Below are 17,249 nucleotides of genomic sequence, written 5' to 3' on the forward strand. Positions count from 1 at the left end.
ATGACAAAAAACTATGATGCTAGAGCAACATTTTAAAACACAACAAAATTGAGCCCCGTTTCAGAATATTAAATACTTCATTCTCTCAAGAGTCCCATCGCTTTGGGTTACTGATACACTGGGCAACCTGTAAAGCTGACATGCCCAGCAGCAGCAGCAGCAGCAGCAGCAGCATTCACTCACAAGATGCTCCAGAAGCAATGCTGAGCCAGGCCTGCTGTTGATCACAGTTGCCCCGTGTACTCCTGGTCTCATGTTTTAGTCTATTCTTTGACCATTAGATGGCACTCAAGCTCTGTAACAGTTGGTAGCATGCCAACTCTGAGCATCAATCTGATCAGAGCAAATTCACTGCAGAACATAAAAGCGTATACACTGCAAACTGGCCATGGAGTCCGGCATGTAAGCGCTGTGCTGTCATAGCATGTGGCCTCTGTTTAAGTTAAGTAAACATGAACTATTAATTGATGCTGGTACCATAATCATAGCATGTTCCAAGACAGCATTTCTTCACGTTAGTGCCTCTTTACCAAGCCAAGAGGAGACTAAATCAGTATATAACAGTATATGCTGAGAGTTGATTATAAAATACCTCAGCTCCTTGCTATACACTCTGCTGGTTCAGATAATGTCACAGAATTATTTCAGAATTAAAGGTTTCCGTTCGATCAAACTTGCATCCCCAATACTGCAGACACAGCCCTGACAATATGTATGTGTTTTTTCACAAATATACAGTTTTAACATATCATTCAGGCCAGTGAAAGAGAACATCAGTATTAATAGGATTTTCTATCATGAATACAGATGAATAATTTCCTCACAAATCATCATTCCTTTACTACGCCTTAAATCCAGACTATAGTTACATTACAAGGATCATCAGAATAGGATCCGTTCATATCAGATATTACACGAGAAAAGACATAATATGCAGGGAAAACTAATCATACAGTTGGTTCTGCCAGAAACCGGCATGTCATGCTAAATAAAATGGAGGAGAAAAAAAAAGAATGAGGAGACGCTGAGTCATGACTGACTGCAGCAGCATGGAATTCTGGGCAATGTAGTCCACAAGCCATGACGAGGGAGAGGAGAGGGAGGGGGCAGAGTGGCGAACAGCTGTTCAGGTGTTTTAGTGTGTTTTGTGAGCTTGCAGGTGCATGCACTGTCAGTTTGAATCTGTGATGGCTGGTCAATTCAGTCATTTCAGTCCTCAAACTGAGTGTTTCAACCCTTCCCAGCCTGGACACAAACTCTCTGAATTACTCCCCTCTGGCAGGAGGCTGCGGCCCATCAGGACCAAAACTTCACGACACAAAAATAATTTCTTCCCTTCTGCAAACTGGCCTAATCAATAAGGCCCAGGATCCCCACTGACATGGCCTCTTATCCCCTCCCATAGACACTACCCCTAATTAAACGTCTTCATATCTGTCTTTACTGTATACATTACATTACCGCACATCTTTGGGACTATATCTATGTACATTGTACATTTTTATACGTCATACTGTGAACCTTTGCACATTCCTTGGACAAGTCTGCACAAAATCTACCACTTATAAAAACTGCACAGCTCTTCCATTTTAATTCAGATATTGTATGTTTTATTGTATTTTTATTGTATCTTTCTTCTATACAGCTTTCATCTTAATTCAGATATATTGTACATATGTTATAGTATTCTTTTGTATTTTTATTGTCATTTCCTTCTATACATCTTTCATTTTAATTCTGATGTATTGTACATATTTTATAGTATTTTTTCATATTTTCATGGTAATCTTCTTCTCTATAGCTTTATTTTTAATCAGATACATTTTACATATTTTATAGTATTTTTTGTATTTGTATCTTAATTTTCTTCTATAGAGCTTTCATTTTAATTCAGATATATTGTAAAAATGTTTTCTAATGTTTTTTTTATATTTTTATTGATATTTTTTTCTATACAACTTTTATTTCAATTCAGATATATTGTACATATTTTATAGTATTTTTTCCTATTCTTATTGCAATTTCTTCTATACAGCGTTCATTTTAATTCAGATATATTGTCAAAATGTTTTATAATATTTTTTATATTTGTATTGTAATGTTCTTCTATACAACTTTTATTTTAATTCAGATATATTGTACATATTTCTATAGGATTTTCTTTTTCTTTTTATTGTAATTTTTCTCTATTCTTTATTTATACCTCCTGATTTTTGTGCTAACTTTTATTTTTTATTTAATTTTCTCTTATTATGTTCATGTTATGCACCAATACAGCAGAGCAAATTCCTTGTATGTAAAAAAATAAACCTACTTAGCAATAAACCAGATTCTGATTCTTTGATCCTTTATTATCAAAATTGAAAATGTGAAAATGTTTGTGTGACTGTGAGCCACGGTAGCTGAAATAACTGAATCAAACTGATCTCAAATCTGGCAGAGGATCAAGGTTGAAATCTAAAGGGGCGTTAGAGGAGGCGGGAGGAAAGCGTGGTGGGAGAGCGAGTGCGAGGATGGAAGAGGGGGAATCGATGGAGGGAGGAAAGACCAAAAAGTGATAATTACTACAGAGCTGGTTGCAGGGGCAGACTTTTTTCACCATCTTCCCTGTGCGGCCGGAAGACAACGATTGGAGGATTGGGGAGAGAGTCAGAGTTAAACCCACGCCCACAACACCCGACAACCAAACACAAAGCATCCCAGTATGATTATTTGAACGTGAAGCAGTCAATAAACAACACGTTGGGGTTGAGTTGCCCAATAACATCTGAACACTGAGACCGGTACCTGTCACACAGTGCACTGTGAGGTAGATGTTAATTAATAATGTGCAATTTTTAAGTGTGTTCTGTACTCTGCACTGTGAGAAAGGCTAACCAGAGACGTCAAGTAACAAGGATGCCATCTTTACACACATATGAGTGAGATGTTTTCCTTCTTCAGGCCAAGATATATGTAGGCAACCTTCTGAAGAAGTGCAGATGCCAACTTTAAGCCCACTTACTGTAGCAGCAACAGAGCAGTTAATACTGGAATATAAATATTTGTAACCAAAGCTCTTGAAGATCATACTTGTGTTTAACAGCAAAGCAAACTGAGTCTTTGCACACTGCCTCAAAGTCAGATGCTGTTGGTAAACCAACCCCTGGTTCTGATGTGATTCTGAGTCCTCTCTGCAGCTCACAGGGCCGTACCAGAACTGGGTCCGAACTAGGATTCATATATATCAAAGTACGCCGTTTCCACACCTCTGAATCGCCGCACACATCTCTGATTTGGTTAGCGATTTCAATAGAAAAAAAGTGAAATAAAATGTCTTGTTTTCAAGGTCATTGTTGTCAATGTCACACCACTTTTCTCCCTAAGCTAGCTGTTTACGAACAAGAACAAGTTGTGATCAGTAAGACCCAGGTCTGTCTCTCCCCACCCTCCTGGCTGTGCAGTGACAGGGAACAGGTGAGGGAGAGAGAGGAGGTGAGGAAAGGGAGTGAGGAAGGGAGAGATAGGGGTTTGAGCTGCAGAGGGTTCAGAAGCATTCATAAACATCTCTTCATCAAGCACAAAACTGACAACCAACAGTACGGTACATATTATGATTATAATATGATTTGAGAAAAACAATTTCTTTATCACGAAAAAATACAAATAAATAAAGACTGATGCACAGGACGGAAACTGTGCTTAAACAAATGAGCAATTAATCAAGTTTAACCGAAATAAATAATAAATCTCCTATTAAAAAACAAACTGTATGTCAAAAATCTCAAGTCATCGGGTCTCCACTTGTCTTTCCCTGTTAGTCTGCTTGTTTTCAATGAAGCAAAGGTTAGAAATGGAAGCAGTCAGGATTTAATATTCAGACTGACACACAAACAAAAATGTATCATTTATATCTAACTTAGGAAGACTAGAGATGAAATGTAGGGAATGCGAGTTATCATGGATTTGAAGCTCATTTGAAAGTTAACAGGCTAGTTAAATGGCTAAAATGTAAACGTACCGCACAATGAAGCTACTGGCAAAAATCCATGTGCATTTTAACTGCCGTTTTTGACTGACCACTTCATCAATTTGTAGACTGCCTTTTTTAGGCCTCGAGTTCGGCATTTTGGCCGTCGCCAATCTTGTTTTTTTTGCAACCAGAAGTGACACGAGAGGGTGGAGCTAAGTACAACCGAACGCTGAATGAGACATTTTTAGGCGACCAAAATAAATGAAAACACACCGTGCAAGGGTTAAAGTTGTAAGACAAAACACGAACAACTCCCAGACCAGACAACACCATGGTAGCGACCTGTCAATCACAAGGTAGCCACGCCCTAAAGTGTACCCTGCTCTATGGTCTATCTGACTCTAAATGGGACCATAATTCACTAAATGAACATCATGCTGTATTGAAGAAGACTTGAAATTAGAGATTGAGACCATAAAGTCATGTTTACAATGTTTACTGAGGTAACAAATCAAGTGAGAAGTAGGCTCATTTTCTCATAGACTTCTATACAATCAGACTTCTTTTTTGCAACCAGAGGAGTCGCCCCCTGCTGGCTATTAGAAAGAATGCAAGTTTAAGGCACTTCAGCATTGGCTTCACTTTTCAGACCCAGAGGTGGTGGTTTAAACACACTAGTGAAACTCGAGTAATTTTTATGTCATAGAAAATCAAGGGTGCTGATTTGAGTTTTGGTTGGTACACTCCACATGGCCCCGAGAAAGCTAAAAGGTTATGCTGAAAATGGCAGTGCAATTTGTTGACAGCCTTTTAAAGTGTTACTTTTAGACAGTAAACAATTTGCAGTGTCCTTTCTATCAATTATGATTCTATTATTCTATTTTCGAAGATGCCGTTATTCCCCGCAGCCAAAAGTGCACAAGGTTGGCATTGAATGTGAAGTTAAGAGATGAATTGCTTGTCAAGGACAACTATGTCAAAGGAAAGAAAGAAAGAATACTGAGAGAGAGAGAGAGAGAGAGGGAAAGAGAGAGAGAGAGAGAGAGAGAGAGAGGGAAAGAGAGAGAGAGAGAGAGAGAGAGAGAGAGAGAGAGAGAGGGGAAAGAAAAAGGTTAAAAAAGTAAATAGAGACGACTGATGGAAGCTCCAGGATGTAAGAAACTATGTTTGTCATTGTGTTAGATTTCTGTGCCCTGCAGCAAGCTCTTATCTCTAATTTTCCCTTTTTCTTCTGTACCTAAAAAAAATACTTTTATTTTCTTGTGGATGCACTTAAGGGAGCTACAGTGTGCAGACTTTCGTTTATGTTATCATTGCTGTCTTCTACAGGTCCAGCACCTGCCTTCAACGGTATTTGGATGTGTGCGACCACTATGCATTGTTTCTTCTGTACATAAAAAAATTAATAAAATAATAAATAAAATAATAAATAAAAATAAATAAATAAAATAAATATATATATATATATATATATATATAAATATATATATATATATATATATATATATACATATATATGTATATAAATATATATATATTTATATACATATATATATAAATATATATATATATATATATATATATATATATATATTATTTTTTTTCCCGACAAACACAACAAGGGTGTTTGGAAGGTTGTTAATTAAAATTTATCTGCAAAAGGCAGCAAAAGTTTAAAGGCCCTGATTTAAGCCAGAAATTTAGTTTGGCTGGTAATTTTGAGCAAAGTACTTAGATCCCAACTGCTCTCAAGTGCGAAAGTGTGTAAAAGTATAAGCCTGCATGCTCCCCTGGGTGAATTCATGTTTCCTACTAATGCCTGAGAAGCTGACTTTTTTTGGAGACACGTTTTCTGCGGGACACACTGGTGATATCAGAAGCAGAGGGTCTTCCTCCATCAAAGAAAGGAGGAAACCCCCGGGAAGACGGGACGACCGTGACTTGACAGATATACATAGGAGTAAAAACAATAAGAACAGAAGTAAGTAAGGACGACGGGTAAAAAGAGAAGAGCAAAGAAATAAAGCGTTACACACAAAGAGCCAAGCAGGGCGTACTCAGAAAGCGCGTCCTCCTGCCGCCAGGCTTGAAGGCCACACGCTCCGAACCCCAGCTGAACTTTACACAGCCTGAAGAGAGGGAGGAGGGAAGGAAGAGATGGAGAATAAGAATGCAGAGAATAGAGATGTAGGGAAAGGTGAAGAAGAAAATGAGAGAGCGATAAAGAGACAGAGAAAACAGGAAAATAGAGACAGACAGGACAAAAGAAAGGCAGAAAAGGTATAGATGAGGGGAGAAGGAGAGAGACACAGGTGAAGGAATACAAAGAACGTAACAGTCAGTTAGCCATCACACTGCTTTACACAGAGAGAGAAACAGATAGAGAAAGATAGAAGAAGAAGAGTCTTGTTGTGAGGGATTGAAGACAAACCAAGTGCATGCATTTTGTGTCTGCAAAGTATTTCTTGTGTTTGTGGGGAAGCTCGTGAGGCCTGCTGCAGACTGGGATTCACAATCGCACGCCTACCTGGGGTGGGAGCACACAGGCTGGGCACCGAGAGCGCCGCCTCGCTGGTGTAGGCCGAGCACAGGTTGTTGTTGCTGGAGGGAGAGGGTTTGAGAGGCTGGAGCAGAGTACTGCTGGCCGAATCGGCTAATCCTCCGGGGGCTAACAGAGCCAGCTGGCCGGGGTACATGGTGGGGACGCTCTGGGCGGATAAAGTGCTGCCTGGAGATAGCACAGGGCATAGGCAGGAGAGGACAGGGCAGGAACGACACACCGCAGAGACACACAAACACAGAGATATCATGGACAGATGGGACACCCGTCACCACACACATTTACACACACACAACCACACAGAGACAGAGACAGACAGGGAAAGCAGTCAGAAATGTTCAAGCTCTGAGTCTGCACCAGCGTACATACAGTATACACACATGCACGTGTAACCATGCAGATCAACACACACACACATATATGTGCACACGCATGCATAAACACAGAGACAATGTAACGTTAGGGTAAACTTTTTGGAACATCCTGGCTGTAGTGTAGGATTCAAGATTAAGGTGAATATTTTGGTGGTGAGTAACTGTTCAGAGATTAAATGGTCGGTTCAACCAAATGACAAAAAATACATATTTTCTCAGGTGGTATCAAGCTATGCTGATATTTTTGGTTCAATTTGTCCAGGTTTTGGTGAGGTGGGTGGAATTGCTTGTTCACAACATTCAAAACAACAATTTATTTAAACCAGATTAAGAGTCTACAACCATACTGGCAGCTAAATGCTACAATCAACACGCTAACATACTCAAATTCAAATGTTAACATGCTGATGTTTACTGTGTTAGTTTAGCATCTTCGCATGCTAACGTTTGCACTAAAAAGTGAAGCCAATGCTGAAGTGCCTTAAACTTGCATTCTTTCTAACAGCCAGCAGGGGGCGACTCCTCTGGTTGCAAAAAGAAGTCAGATTGTATAAAAGTCTATGAGAAAATGAGCCTACTTCTCACTTGATTTATTACCTCAGTAAACATTGTAAACATGAGTTTATGGTCTCAATCGCTAGTTTCAAGTCTTCTTCAATACAGCATGATGTTCATTTAGTAAATTATGGTCCCATTTAGAGTCAAATAGACCATAAAGCAGGGGATGCTTTAGGGCGTGGCTACCTTTCGATTGACAGTGTTCTCGTCTTACAACTTTAACCCTTTAAAATATCGATATTTAGTGCTGTAAATATGCTATAAATCAAAGTTTATTCACCACCACTGTGTCCTGGACAAATAAAACCAAGCACTGCATGGCTAGTTACCACTACAAATACTGTAAGTAAGAAATCATGTTTCTTTGAACTTGGGTGAACCAATTCTTTACTATAAATGTCGAAACAAGAGCCTACCTGGCTGTAACGGACTCTTGCTGCTGTGCGTGGAGCTGGTTCTGGAGGATTTGGAGGATTTGCTTTTCGTAGGTCGTCTCCTCCTGCCAGTCAAGCCTATAACTGGCGGGATCACTGCAGCTGGAGGAACCTGCACCGAGACCAAAGGAAGAATGGTTGCTTGTTACGTACTGTTCCAAATGCCGTTTATGTAGTGACTGTACTGTTGTAACTAAGGCGAGTTACCTTCCCCAGCTTGGTAAAGAGACTGTCTATTTCCTCCTTCTGGCGGGAGTGCAGGGCCTGAATCTCACGATAGTGCCTGGTGGTAGAGGGAATGAAAAATATGAGGAATGAAATATTGACGGGCAGAAGAAAAGAGAGACATAATGAGGGTGAGGAAGCAAGGAGAGAGGAGGAGGGCGTAGAAGTGTTCTAGGAAGTGCTGAACATCCCTTTTCCAAGAAAAGAGGAAGGAGCCGGAGAAAGCAGTAATGAAGGAAAGTGGGTGGTTAACCTCATTCTTGAGGGTGAGGAAAGAGGAAGAGGAGAAAAGAGAAGCAGCCTACTCTTATGGGGGCACAGAACTAGAAGACAGAAGAGAGAAAAATCTAGTTTTCTTCAAAGCAGTTCAACTGAATAAAGAGGAGGTGAGGTTTGCGATGCTTGGCAGGAGAGGAAGTCATAAATTACTTTTCTCTGAGGTGGCTGACTTCCACTTTGAAGTCTTCATCCTCAAATTCGGAGTCGTTGTCGCTGCTCATGTAGTTATTGAAGGAGTTGTTGTTAAGACTCGGCAGCGAGGCTTTATGAGTGGAGTCTGGACTCAAAAACTGCCCAGGATCACTGGGTCCGTTAGTAGCCTGGGCAGCGGGTGGAGGGGTCGGCCTGGGCTCGATGCTCTGCTCCCGGGCACGACTGACTGAGAATCTACCAACACGGGCCTCTGGGTTGGTGGTAACCTGAAAGAAAAGAGCAAAATATTGGATGAAAGGAGGGAAGGACTGGTTGTTTTTTTTAGTTTAGACAAGTAGCAAAGAAACCCCTCAAGATCGAAACAGGAAATACCTGGAAGCGTCCGATGGTGGTGGTGGGCTTAGGAGAGGGGCACGGTGAGGTGAGGGGGGAGGGCTGGTGGGACCCTCCCAGAGTGCGCTGGGGGAGTCCGTCCACAACGTCCCCTCCCTGTCCTCCTCCCCCTCTCAGAGGAGATGAGGAGTCCTTGTGCAGTGTGTTCTCCGGGCTGGAGAGACTGGAGGAGGAGGAGGAGGAAGAAGACGACGAGGAGGAGGAGGAGGTTGTGGAGGAGGATTCAGTGCAGGCCGGGCGTTGGACAGGAGGTGCTTCAGCAGCCAACGAGACCTGATCAGTGAGCGGAGTAAGGGGACAATGATGAGACGATTTTCTGAGCTTGTGCACCGTGAATAAAGGCATCGACCAATCACGTTGTGCGGAACAAGTTGAGTTGCGCCTATATTTATGAAACAACAACAACACAAAGGCAGCGCAGACCAGATTCACTACTTTCATTCCTATTTTTCACAATAAAAGCCCTCGACATATCATATTTGCAGGCGAGTATTTCGCATTTCCCCCCGGTGTGTAAAGGCCTTTAGACCCATGGAAAAGAAAATGCGTAGTTATTCATGTATGGTCTGTAGTGTAAGGTGAAATCTTACCTGAAATCTTCCCAGTTTAATTCCAGGAGGAGCAGAAGAGGACATAGTTGCTTCCTCCAGAGAGAAGGGAACTGAAAGACGGATGTTACAAATATTAGACAGACTGATTAAACACAAATATAGAGACACTTTGATGAGTTAATAGATTTATTGATATACATACTAGGTTGTCCCATTGAAGTTATGCCACTGTGAGAGGCCTGGAGTTAGTATGGAGAGAGAAGAAAGTGAGTTACTACCGAGCAGTGTCATTGAATTAGAGCAGTGTATACAATGTCAGTGTGAGTGTTACCTGTGTGTGTGTGCTGACGGGAACGGTCTCTGGGCTCAGTGCTCTCCTCAACTGAGCGTCGAGGTCCTCCAGAGGCTGCTGGGACTGGAAAAAGACAAGATCCACTTTTAGACACACACACACACAGAAATAAGCAAACACTGAGGTTGATTAGCAATATAAGCACAGATCAGCCAAAAGCACACATGTATGGTTACTAGGGCTGGATATATGAGTGTGTGTTTAGAAGCCAGAGCATTGTAAAAGGCATTATCCCGACAAATTTCATCAGACCCCTCTCCTGTGCCAACACACACACAATCACAGGTGAGGTGATGTAGAAGGCATGCAAGGTATTTTAACTGCAATTAAAAAAAGAAATCATTAAAATTGAAATCCTCCATGAGCTTCATCTGCAGCAGGATTGTCTTAATCAAACAGGACATCTCGTCTCGCCCATGAGAGTTACGTAAGGGACGAGAAGTGAATGTCGGTAACTTGGCAGATTAGATTTTTCCTGAAAGAGCTACACGTCATATCTCACTATTCAGTGAGTATTCAGCGGAGGGTCTATTCTTAGACGGCAGCATTCGCCGCCACAACAAAACAGTCTACAGACTGAGAGTCAGTTCAATGTCTTCTCTGCCTTGAGGTACCCGGTCCTCAGCCTGCCACCGCTGTCTCTCTCCGATCCTACTTTCTTTCATCATCTATCATTATTCTTCATTTAAAGTAAAGGGATTTCTTTGTAGTTTAATGTATTTATTTGATGTTACATTGTTTAGTTCTACTGTTGTTTATTCTGTTTTCAGTTGTTTAGAATCTAATCTTCTTTTGAAGTAAGATGGGTTTATGATGGAGATGACACGTAATGTCTGAGTCTGAGTTGTTTCTCCTTTCAGTGTTTTGTCATATAGGTTTCACAAGCTATTAAAGGGTCTCTTTGGTATTTTTTAACCATGTTTTTGTGACTAATAGTGACAACAATTTCTGAATTTGGTCCAGTATTGAGGTAGAGCGCTTTGGATGGCAGCTGCTCACAGGCTGCAATATGGCTGCTATTGGGGCAAGCTGGCACCGTCATTTACGTCCACTAAAAGTGCTTGTTTTTACCATGACAGGCTCCGATTGTTATTATAAGTGTCTGACAACATTATGGAAGGCATCTCGCTCAAGGAGAAGTCTCTTTCTGAAATCCGGCGAGGTGATGTGTTGCTGGAAGACAACGGTGGAATAGTGGAACACATACATGGAGGAAACTGTCAGAGTTTGTTGTGTTGGGAGTACAGAAAGCGTAGCTTAGTGTTATCTAAAAGATTTTCAATGTCATGGCTGGATATTTAGATGATTTCGACAATGTGGATGAGGTCTTTGAACTCAATGGCTGTCCGTATTTATTGGAGCCAGAGTATACGGATATTCAGATTTCACAGCAAGACTTGAGCAGGACTCGGACACGATAACAAACAGACGGGATCAAGAGAAAGGTAAGAAAATGTTTCATTTCACTGTAGGGTCCTTTCCATAATGTTGTCAGACACTTATAATAACACTTTTAGTGAATGTAACGTTACATTGACGGTGCTCACTTGCCCTCGCAGCTCGTTTTGCGCCTGCTGGATACAGCGTATTCCCTCAAAACATGGGGAAACAGGGTCCAGGTTGATAAATACCAAAGTTACCCTTTAAAACATTGAATATGCACTATGAATGAAATGTCTTTTTTGCACAGCAGAAGCACTATCTATACACAACAGATATGGCATTGAAACTGTATCATAGGCATTACAGGCTGAGTATGCATACAGTGTTGCATTGCATTGCTGCAAAAATGAGCAAAAAAAACAAACACCTGTATTAGACAAGGTCCAGGGAAGGATGGCAGGAGTTCTGAAGGAGGAGAACTGGCCTAATCCCAGAGAAAGAGAGGCGATGAAAAGACAAGAGTGGGAGAAATGAGAGAGAGAAAAGATTTGTAGAGGAGGTTATAAGAATAGTGTTCGTTGTGGAGGATGTTAAAAGAAATTTCCATGCCAGATGAGTTGTAGGGAAAGTGAGTTGAAACATCTTAGAAAGATTAAATTATCTGTGACCTCTTAACCTTTAAAGGTGTAGTACTGAGCAGTATCTCTTAAAACACTGGTCTGCTAGCTGACCACATAATTAAATACATAATATAATGACAAGTGCTTTAACTATATGAAAATAACTGGATCACTCACCGGTACCCTGGATAAAGGGGTTTTGGATGGAGTGGTCTGGCCAAAGGTTGAAGCAGGGATGACTATAGAACCTGAAATCAAAAAGTCAGTAAGCAGCATTATTAAAACACAGATTAACCGACACTACACACATATAAACATATTCATCTACATACCAATGGGTGCAGGGGTGGTGATCGGTGTCCCAGGGCCCTGGATTGGAGCAGGGGACCCCAGTGACAGGCTGGTCGGGGGCTGGGGAGGATTGGCTGGCTGGCTGGAGCCAGGTGTGGTGACAGATGCGCTGGAGGTAGAGCAGGGGCCCATGGGTGACGAGGTCCCTGCCGCGTGGGCCCCGGAGGCAGGGTCAGCACCTAAGACGTCTCCCTGGGTGGATGGCACGCCTCCACCGAGGTCCATGAAGAGAGACCGCAGCTTCTTCTCCAGAGCTTGGATGTCGTCCGGTTTACCTTGGGACTCAACGAAGGCCTCGCACCTGAGAGAGATGTCAAGGAACGGTTTGAAATTCTGCTCAATAAATGACTTTCACAAGCCAACATTTAGTCTGTTTTAATTGAACTCTGGTGCAGTTCATTCGGGCGAACGATAAACGACAGGTTAACATGAGTGGGACTGACTTGTTTGTTTGACATCTGGGCCAAAGAGAACATACAGAATATACTAAATAAAGTCCACAAAAATAGTGACGTTTATAAAGTCATTCGAGATAAACTGGAGGAGAAGGGATACGTGCGCACAGTAAATCAGTGCTGAGTCAAAGTGAAAAAACTTTGACAGTATATATCAAAGTCGGTGATTCCCTGCATAGAAGTGGCAGAAAAAGAGATGAAAAAGATAAATTCGCTCCTTCTTACACACCCCTCAGCAATTTTTTTTTTTTTATTTGGTCCACTTTAATTTGTGCATGGTGAAACTGAACCAGACTAAATAGAAAACAAACCTAAAAGTATCAATTTCACTCTGATTTGGTCTAGACAAACGGACTGTACTTGCTAAATCCTGATTAGTGCATGGAAGCCATGACATCAGTGAGCCCTGCACACTTTAAACCAATGAGAAAAGCCCAAAGAAAACACAGACAGAGTCTAAAACTATGATATAAAACAGAGAATAAATAAAGAAGAGTATGAAACTGAGCAAGCTTTCCATGCCTGCTTTTGGTACGTGACTGTTTTCGATACTCATTGCCACAGAAATATTTCAGTCGGTACCCAAAAAAGTAGTCCAAGTCCTAAAAAGTAAATCAAATAAACATCTCTCACCTTGCATCGCATTCCCCAGAGTGTGTGTGCGTCTGCCCAGGCAGGGCTGCCGTCTGTGGCTGGGAGTGGACCAAGGTTGGCTGGACTGAAGGAACATTGGTGGTCACTGGCTGGAGCCCCAAGGGGGAGGAAGAGGAAGAGGTGGAGGAAGGGGGAGAGGGATGGGAGGCAGCGGAGGGAGCGAGCTGGGGGCCTGGGATGGCAGTGGTGGGGGTGAAAGTAGAGGAGGAGGTGGGAGAGACTGATGGATGATCGGAGGAGACTTCACTGGCTGGAAGAGTGGAGGAGGGAGGGGAGGATACGGGAGGAAGAGTCTGGGTGGGAGGAGGGGATGTGAGCATCGTTGGGGAAATGCTGGCAGGTGGTAAAGTGGAGGGCGCTGAAGTAGCAACGACAGCAGAGGCGGTTTGAGACTGAGGCTGGGTGAAAGCCTGGGGCTGAATCTGTGCTTGCCCTGGGACCTGCACCTGTCCCTGGGGTTGGGACACAGCCTGTGACTGAAGGATGGGCTGATTCACCACAGTAGGAGGAGGGGAGGAGGAGCAAGGAGGGCTGAGACAGACAGCGGGCATAGAGGAGGGGGTGGAGGAGGAAGGGGGAGGAAGAGAGGCATCCAAGACCTGCTCCAGTGCCTGGTTTAAATTAGAAGGGACGAGTCCAGCAGTGGGGTCCACAGTGGGAGCGACTGTGCTGGCCTGCGAGGGGACAGAAGCTGCTGCAGGCTGCAGAGGAGGATGGGTGGAGTGGATGGAGGCTGGGGCGGTGCTGGGTCCGGGATCAATCGGAGTCTGGTTCTGTCTGAGCTCAGAGAAGGCTTGATGTAAGCTGATTGCTCCGGCAGACTGGGACAACGCCACACCCTGGGCCGGAGTCTGAGATGGAGCTGGAGCTGAAGCTGGAGGAACTGGAAACAAAGAAACAATGTTTTAACCCCCCAAAGTCCATCCTCGTCACTGTAAGATAGTCTTTGCTCTTACAGTACTTGTAAATACTTTTCATGGTTTGTTTTCACTGACTTGGAGATTAAAATAGGGTGTAATTTTCCAAATAGGACAGGTCATATGTCCACGAAGGTAACTTTCAAAAAGAGAAGAATAAGAAGAAGAATAAGAAGAAGAAGAAAAAGAAAAAGAAGAATAAGAAGAAGAAGAAGAAGAAGAAGAAGAAGAAGAAGAAGAAGAAGAAGAAGAAGAAGAAGAAGAAGAAGAAGAAGAAGAAGAAGAAGAAGAAGAAGAAGAAGAAGAAGAAGAAGAAGAAGAAGAAGAAGAAGAAGAAGAAGAAGAAGAAGAAGAAGAAGAAGAAGAAGAAGAAGAAGAAGAGAGCTAAACATGTCGTCGCCAGTGTGGACATTTTTTTCAGTGGAAGACAACAACAATAGTAATGGCAGTTAGATTTGGTTAGGTTAGCCTTTCTTACTCTCAGGTGTGCATAAACTACAGGTTCTGAACTTCTTTTGTAAAATATTAAAATGTGAAATTATCGGTAATCTTATCAGTATCAGACATGAGTATCAAAAATCCATATGGTGCATCCCTAGCAATTTTTGGCTTATAAAGAAGGCTGTCTTGTGACGGTTACGTCAGTGACTTACTAATAATTCTAGGCTTGAATCCCACTCAGTCAGTTTTGGTTCATTGAGACATTTACTGTGTTACAGATGGACAGGTTTCAGCATGCATCAAGGTCATAGGAGGGAAGATATTTAACCACTTATGAGTTGGCTACCTTCAGTCTCGTGGTCCTGATTGGATTTGTCCCAGTGCTCTTTAGGAAGGACTGAGAAGAACTAAAAGTTTTTGAACCACTGCTTTAGTTCTTACAGCTATTTATATTCCAATGTTCTACTGGGAGATCCTATGGTATCACATTAAGTAAATGCCAGAGTGTTATTGCATTTGGACACACTTTGGCAATTTCCTCTAAAAGCATTACAGCTTAATCTGATGAGGGTGCGACTAAGTACGCTGTCATCTAGTGTACATGTGTGTGCTTCACATTAAATTGAAGGAAAACTCTGCTTCTTTTACAACCTGGCTCTTATTTTAGAATTTCATCGTTATAATAACATCTCATTAATTTTCTTAACACTAACGTCTTCTGGGATTCCAACAGGGCAAGTAATATAAGTGGTCATTAATAGAGGAAAAGAAAACAAATTAACTGTGAGCTGACTTTTGAAGGTCACACACACACTCACACACAACCCTTACTTGTTTCAACGGGAGGTGCGGGGGCAGGAGAAGGAGAGGCGGGAAACTCCTTCAGCCTGGCTTCAGGTACAGGGCTGACGATGAACCTCCGACCTGCTGAATGGACCACTTGTGCTGATGCGCTGGGAGCGATGTCTGGGAAGAGATGAATGTCAATACATTGCATTGTTATGCGTTAATCTCTGAGAGAATAATATGCAAAATATTATTCTACACCACCAGTTCATCTACAAAATAAGCAACAGGAAGCTTTGTGGATACAAAATAGAAACTTTAAATAGAAAATATGGAAAATCTCTGTGCGAAAATTCGGTCTCGTCTATAGCTTTGGCAGGAACTCGGTGCTGTGTTCAAGGGCACTCCTGCAGTGTGAATGCTTGTTGACACAGATGCTTAAAGTCAGGTGTGCCCCCCTGTTGCTCCACTGGCACTCAAACTGGTGCCTGCAGTTATTCTAAGGCTTTTTATTTTGTTAGTTTTACCTGGCATGGGGACAGATATAACAGGAATCTGCTGCGCCATATCACCTGCCATCTGTAGATCAACAACACAACATGAAATAAACACTGAAAGATACATAGTGCTATACTGTACAGTGTGTATATTAGCAGCTATTTTTAGCATTTTGTCTATCAAAACCAACAAACCAAAACCAACACCAGCAACCCCTAAAAAAACAAACACAAAAAGAGAGAAAGAAATGAAGACCAAGTGTTGTATTTACCTGGCTGCTCGTGTCTCTCTCCAGCCCCTTCTCATCTGCGTTCTCTATCACCTCTCTGACCTGCTCGATGAACGACTCCCTCTCACTCTCCAGGATAAACTCGCTCTGGACCTGGAGTGACAAAGTCACATTAAGATGCGAGTATAATATGTGACAGAAACAAAGCCGGTTTGTACTTCCTATGCCAGCGCTCGGTCACCGAGGTATAATTTTGCTTTGTGTGGGAACCTGCTCTCTCGATGAAAGCACAAGGAGAACAGCAATTATGTGTAATTCAATGGTTTTGGGTGACAAAGAGTAGATAACACGCATACTGGCATGTGAAGCATATTTCAGCATTTGTACTGCGGCACTAAGATATTAAAGAGTTGGTTCGGGTGTTGTGAAGTGGGGTTGGATGAGGTACTTATCACACAATAACACAAACAAATTAACCGATCGAGGCAGCAGTAGACCAGCAACCCCTGTATTCTGCGAGGTAAAATTACTGTTTTTTTCAATGGAGTCTGGTGGCTTTGGCGAGAGCATAGATAACATCTTCAGTTCCCCGTTCGAAACATAAATTGTATAGCTGTCTCACGGCAAGGTGGTTGCTGTCCACAGCAGTACATTGCTTTGCTTCCGTGCAGTAACTCCAGTCCGTTTCTCCAAACTGGGGGCATGCCGACCGTCATCTACTGTAGGTAATACACTGACTATGGATAAGTACCTCATACAATCGCTCTTCAAAACACCAGAACTATCCCTTTAATACAGTTGGAGAGTAAATGAATCAAAAGAGTGGTGGAGAGAATGAAACCAGTGTTGGTGTGTGTACCATGATCTGGGCGATCTCCTCAGGGTTGTCTCCATCCAGGTCAAACCTGAAGGTCACCATCTTCCTGTTGTGGGTCTCTAGCTGACACTCTGCTACCCTGTCTCCTCGGTTGGAGATCTACACACACACACACACACACACACACACACACATACACAGTATCTCAATTATATGTTTCTCATTATGTTTATCGCAACCCATTACTCTGTAACAACCAGTAAATAC

At 42.3% G+C, this 17,249-nt stretch overlaps 1 protein-coding gene across 1 annotated transcript in view; it reads right to left on the minus strand.

The window, feature by feature from the left end:
* Window positions 1–17,249, minus strand: part of LOC119482654 (serine/threonine-protein kinase WNK1-like) — a 109,896-nt gene that overhangs the window by 4,375 nt on the left and 88,272 nt on the right. Inside the window, 18 exon segments of the mRNA XM_037760368.1 lie at window positions 2,566–2,607; window positions 5,989–6,081; window positions 6,480–6,680; window positions 7,861–7,990; window positions 8,086–8,161; window positions 8,533–8,801; window positions 8,908–9,201; window positions 9,519–9,589; window positions 9,682–9,718; window positions 9,811–9,894; window positions 11,642–11,698; window positions 12,012–12,082; window positions 12,167–12,486; window positions 13,274–14,177; window positions 15,484–15,618; window positions 15,966–16,017; window positions 16,208–16,318; window positions 17,025–17,141. Coding sequence (XP_037616296.1) covers window positions 2,566–2,607; window positions 5,989–6,081; window positions 6,480–6,680; window positions 7,861–7,990; window positions 8,086–8,161; window positions 8,533–8,801; window positions 8,908–9,201; window positions 9,519–9,589; window positions 9,682–9,718; window positions 9,811–9,894; window positions 11,642–11,698; window positions 12,012–12,082; window positions 12,167–12,486; window positions 13,274–14,177; window positions 15,484–15,618; window positions 15,966–16,017; window positions 16,208–16,318; window positions 17,025–17,141 — 3,064 coding nt within the window.

The sequence above is a fragment of the Sebastes umbrosus genome, chromosome 23 (genome assembly GCF_015220745.1).
Source record: "Sebastes umbrosus isolate fSebUmb1 chromosome 23, fSebUmb1.pri, whole genome shotgun sequence".
Taxonomy (NCBI): domain Eukaryota; kingdom Metazoa; phylum Chordata; class Actinopteri; order Perciformes; family Sebastidae; genus Sebastes; species Sebastes umbrosus.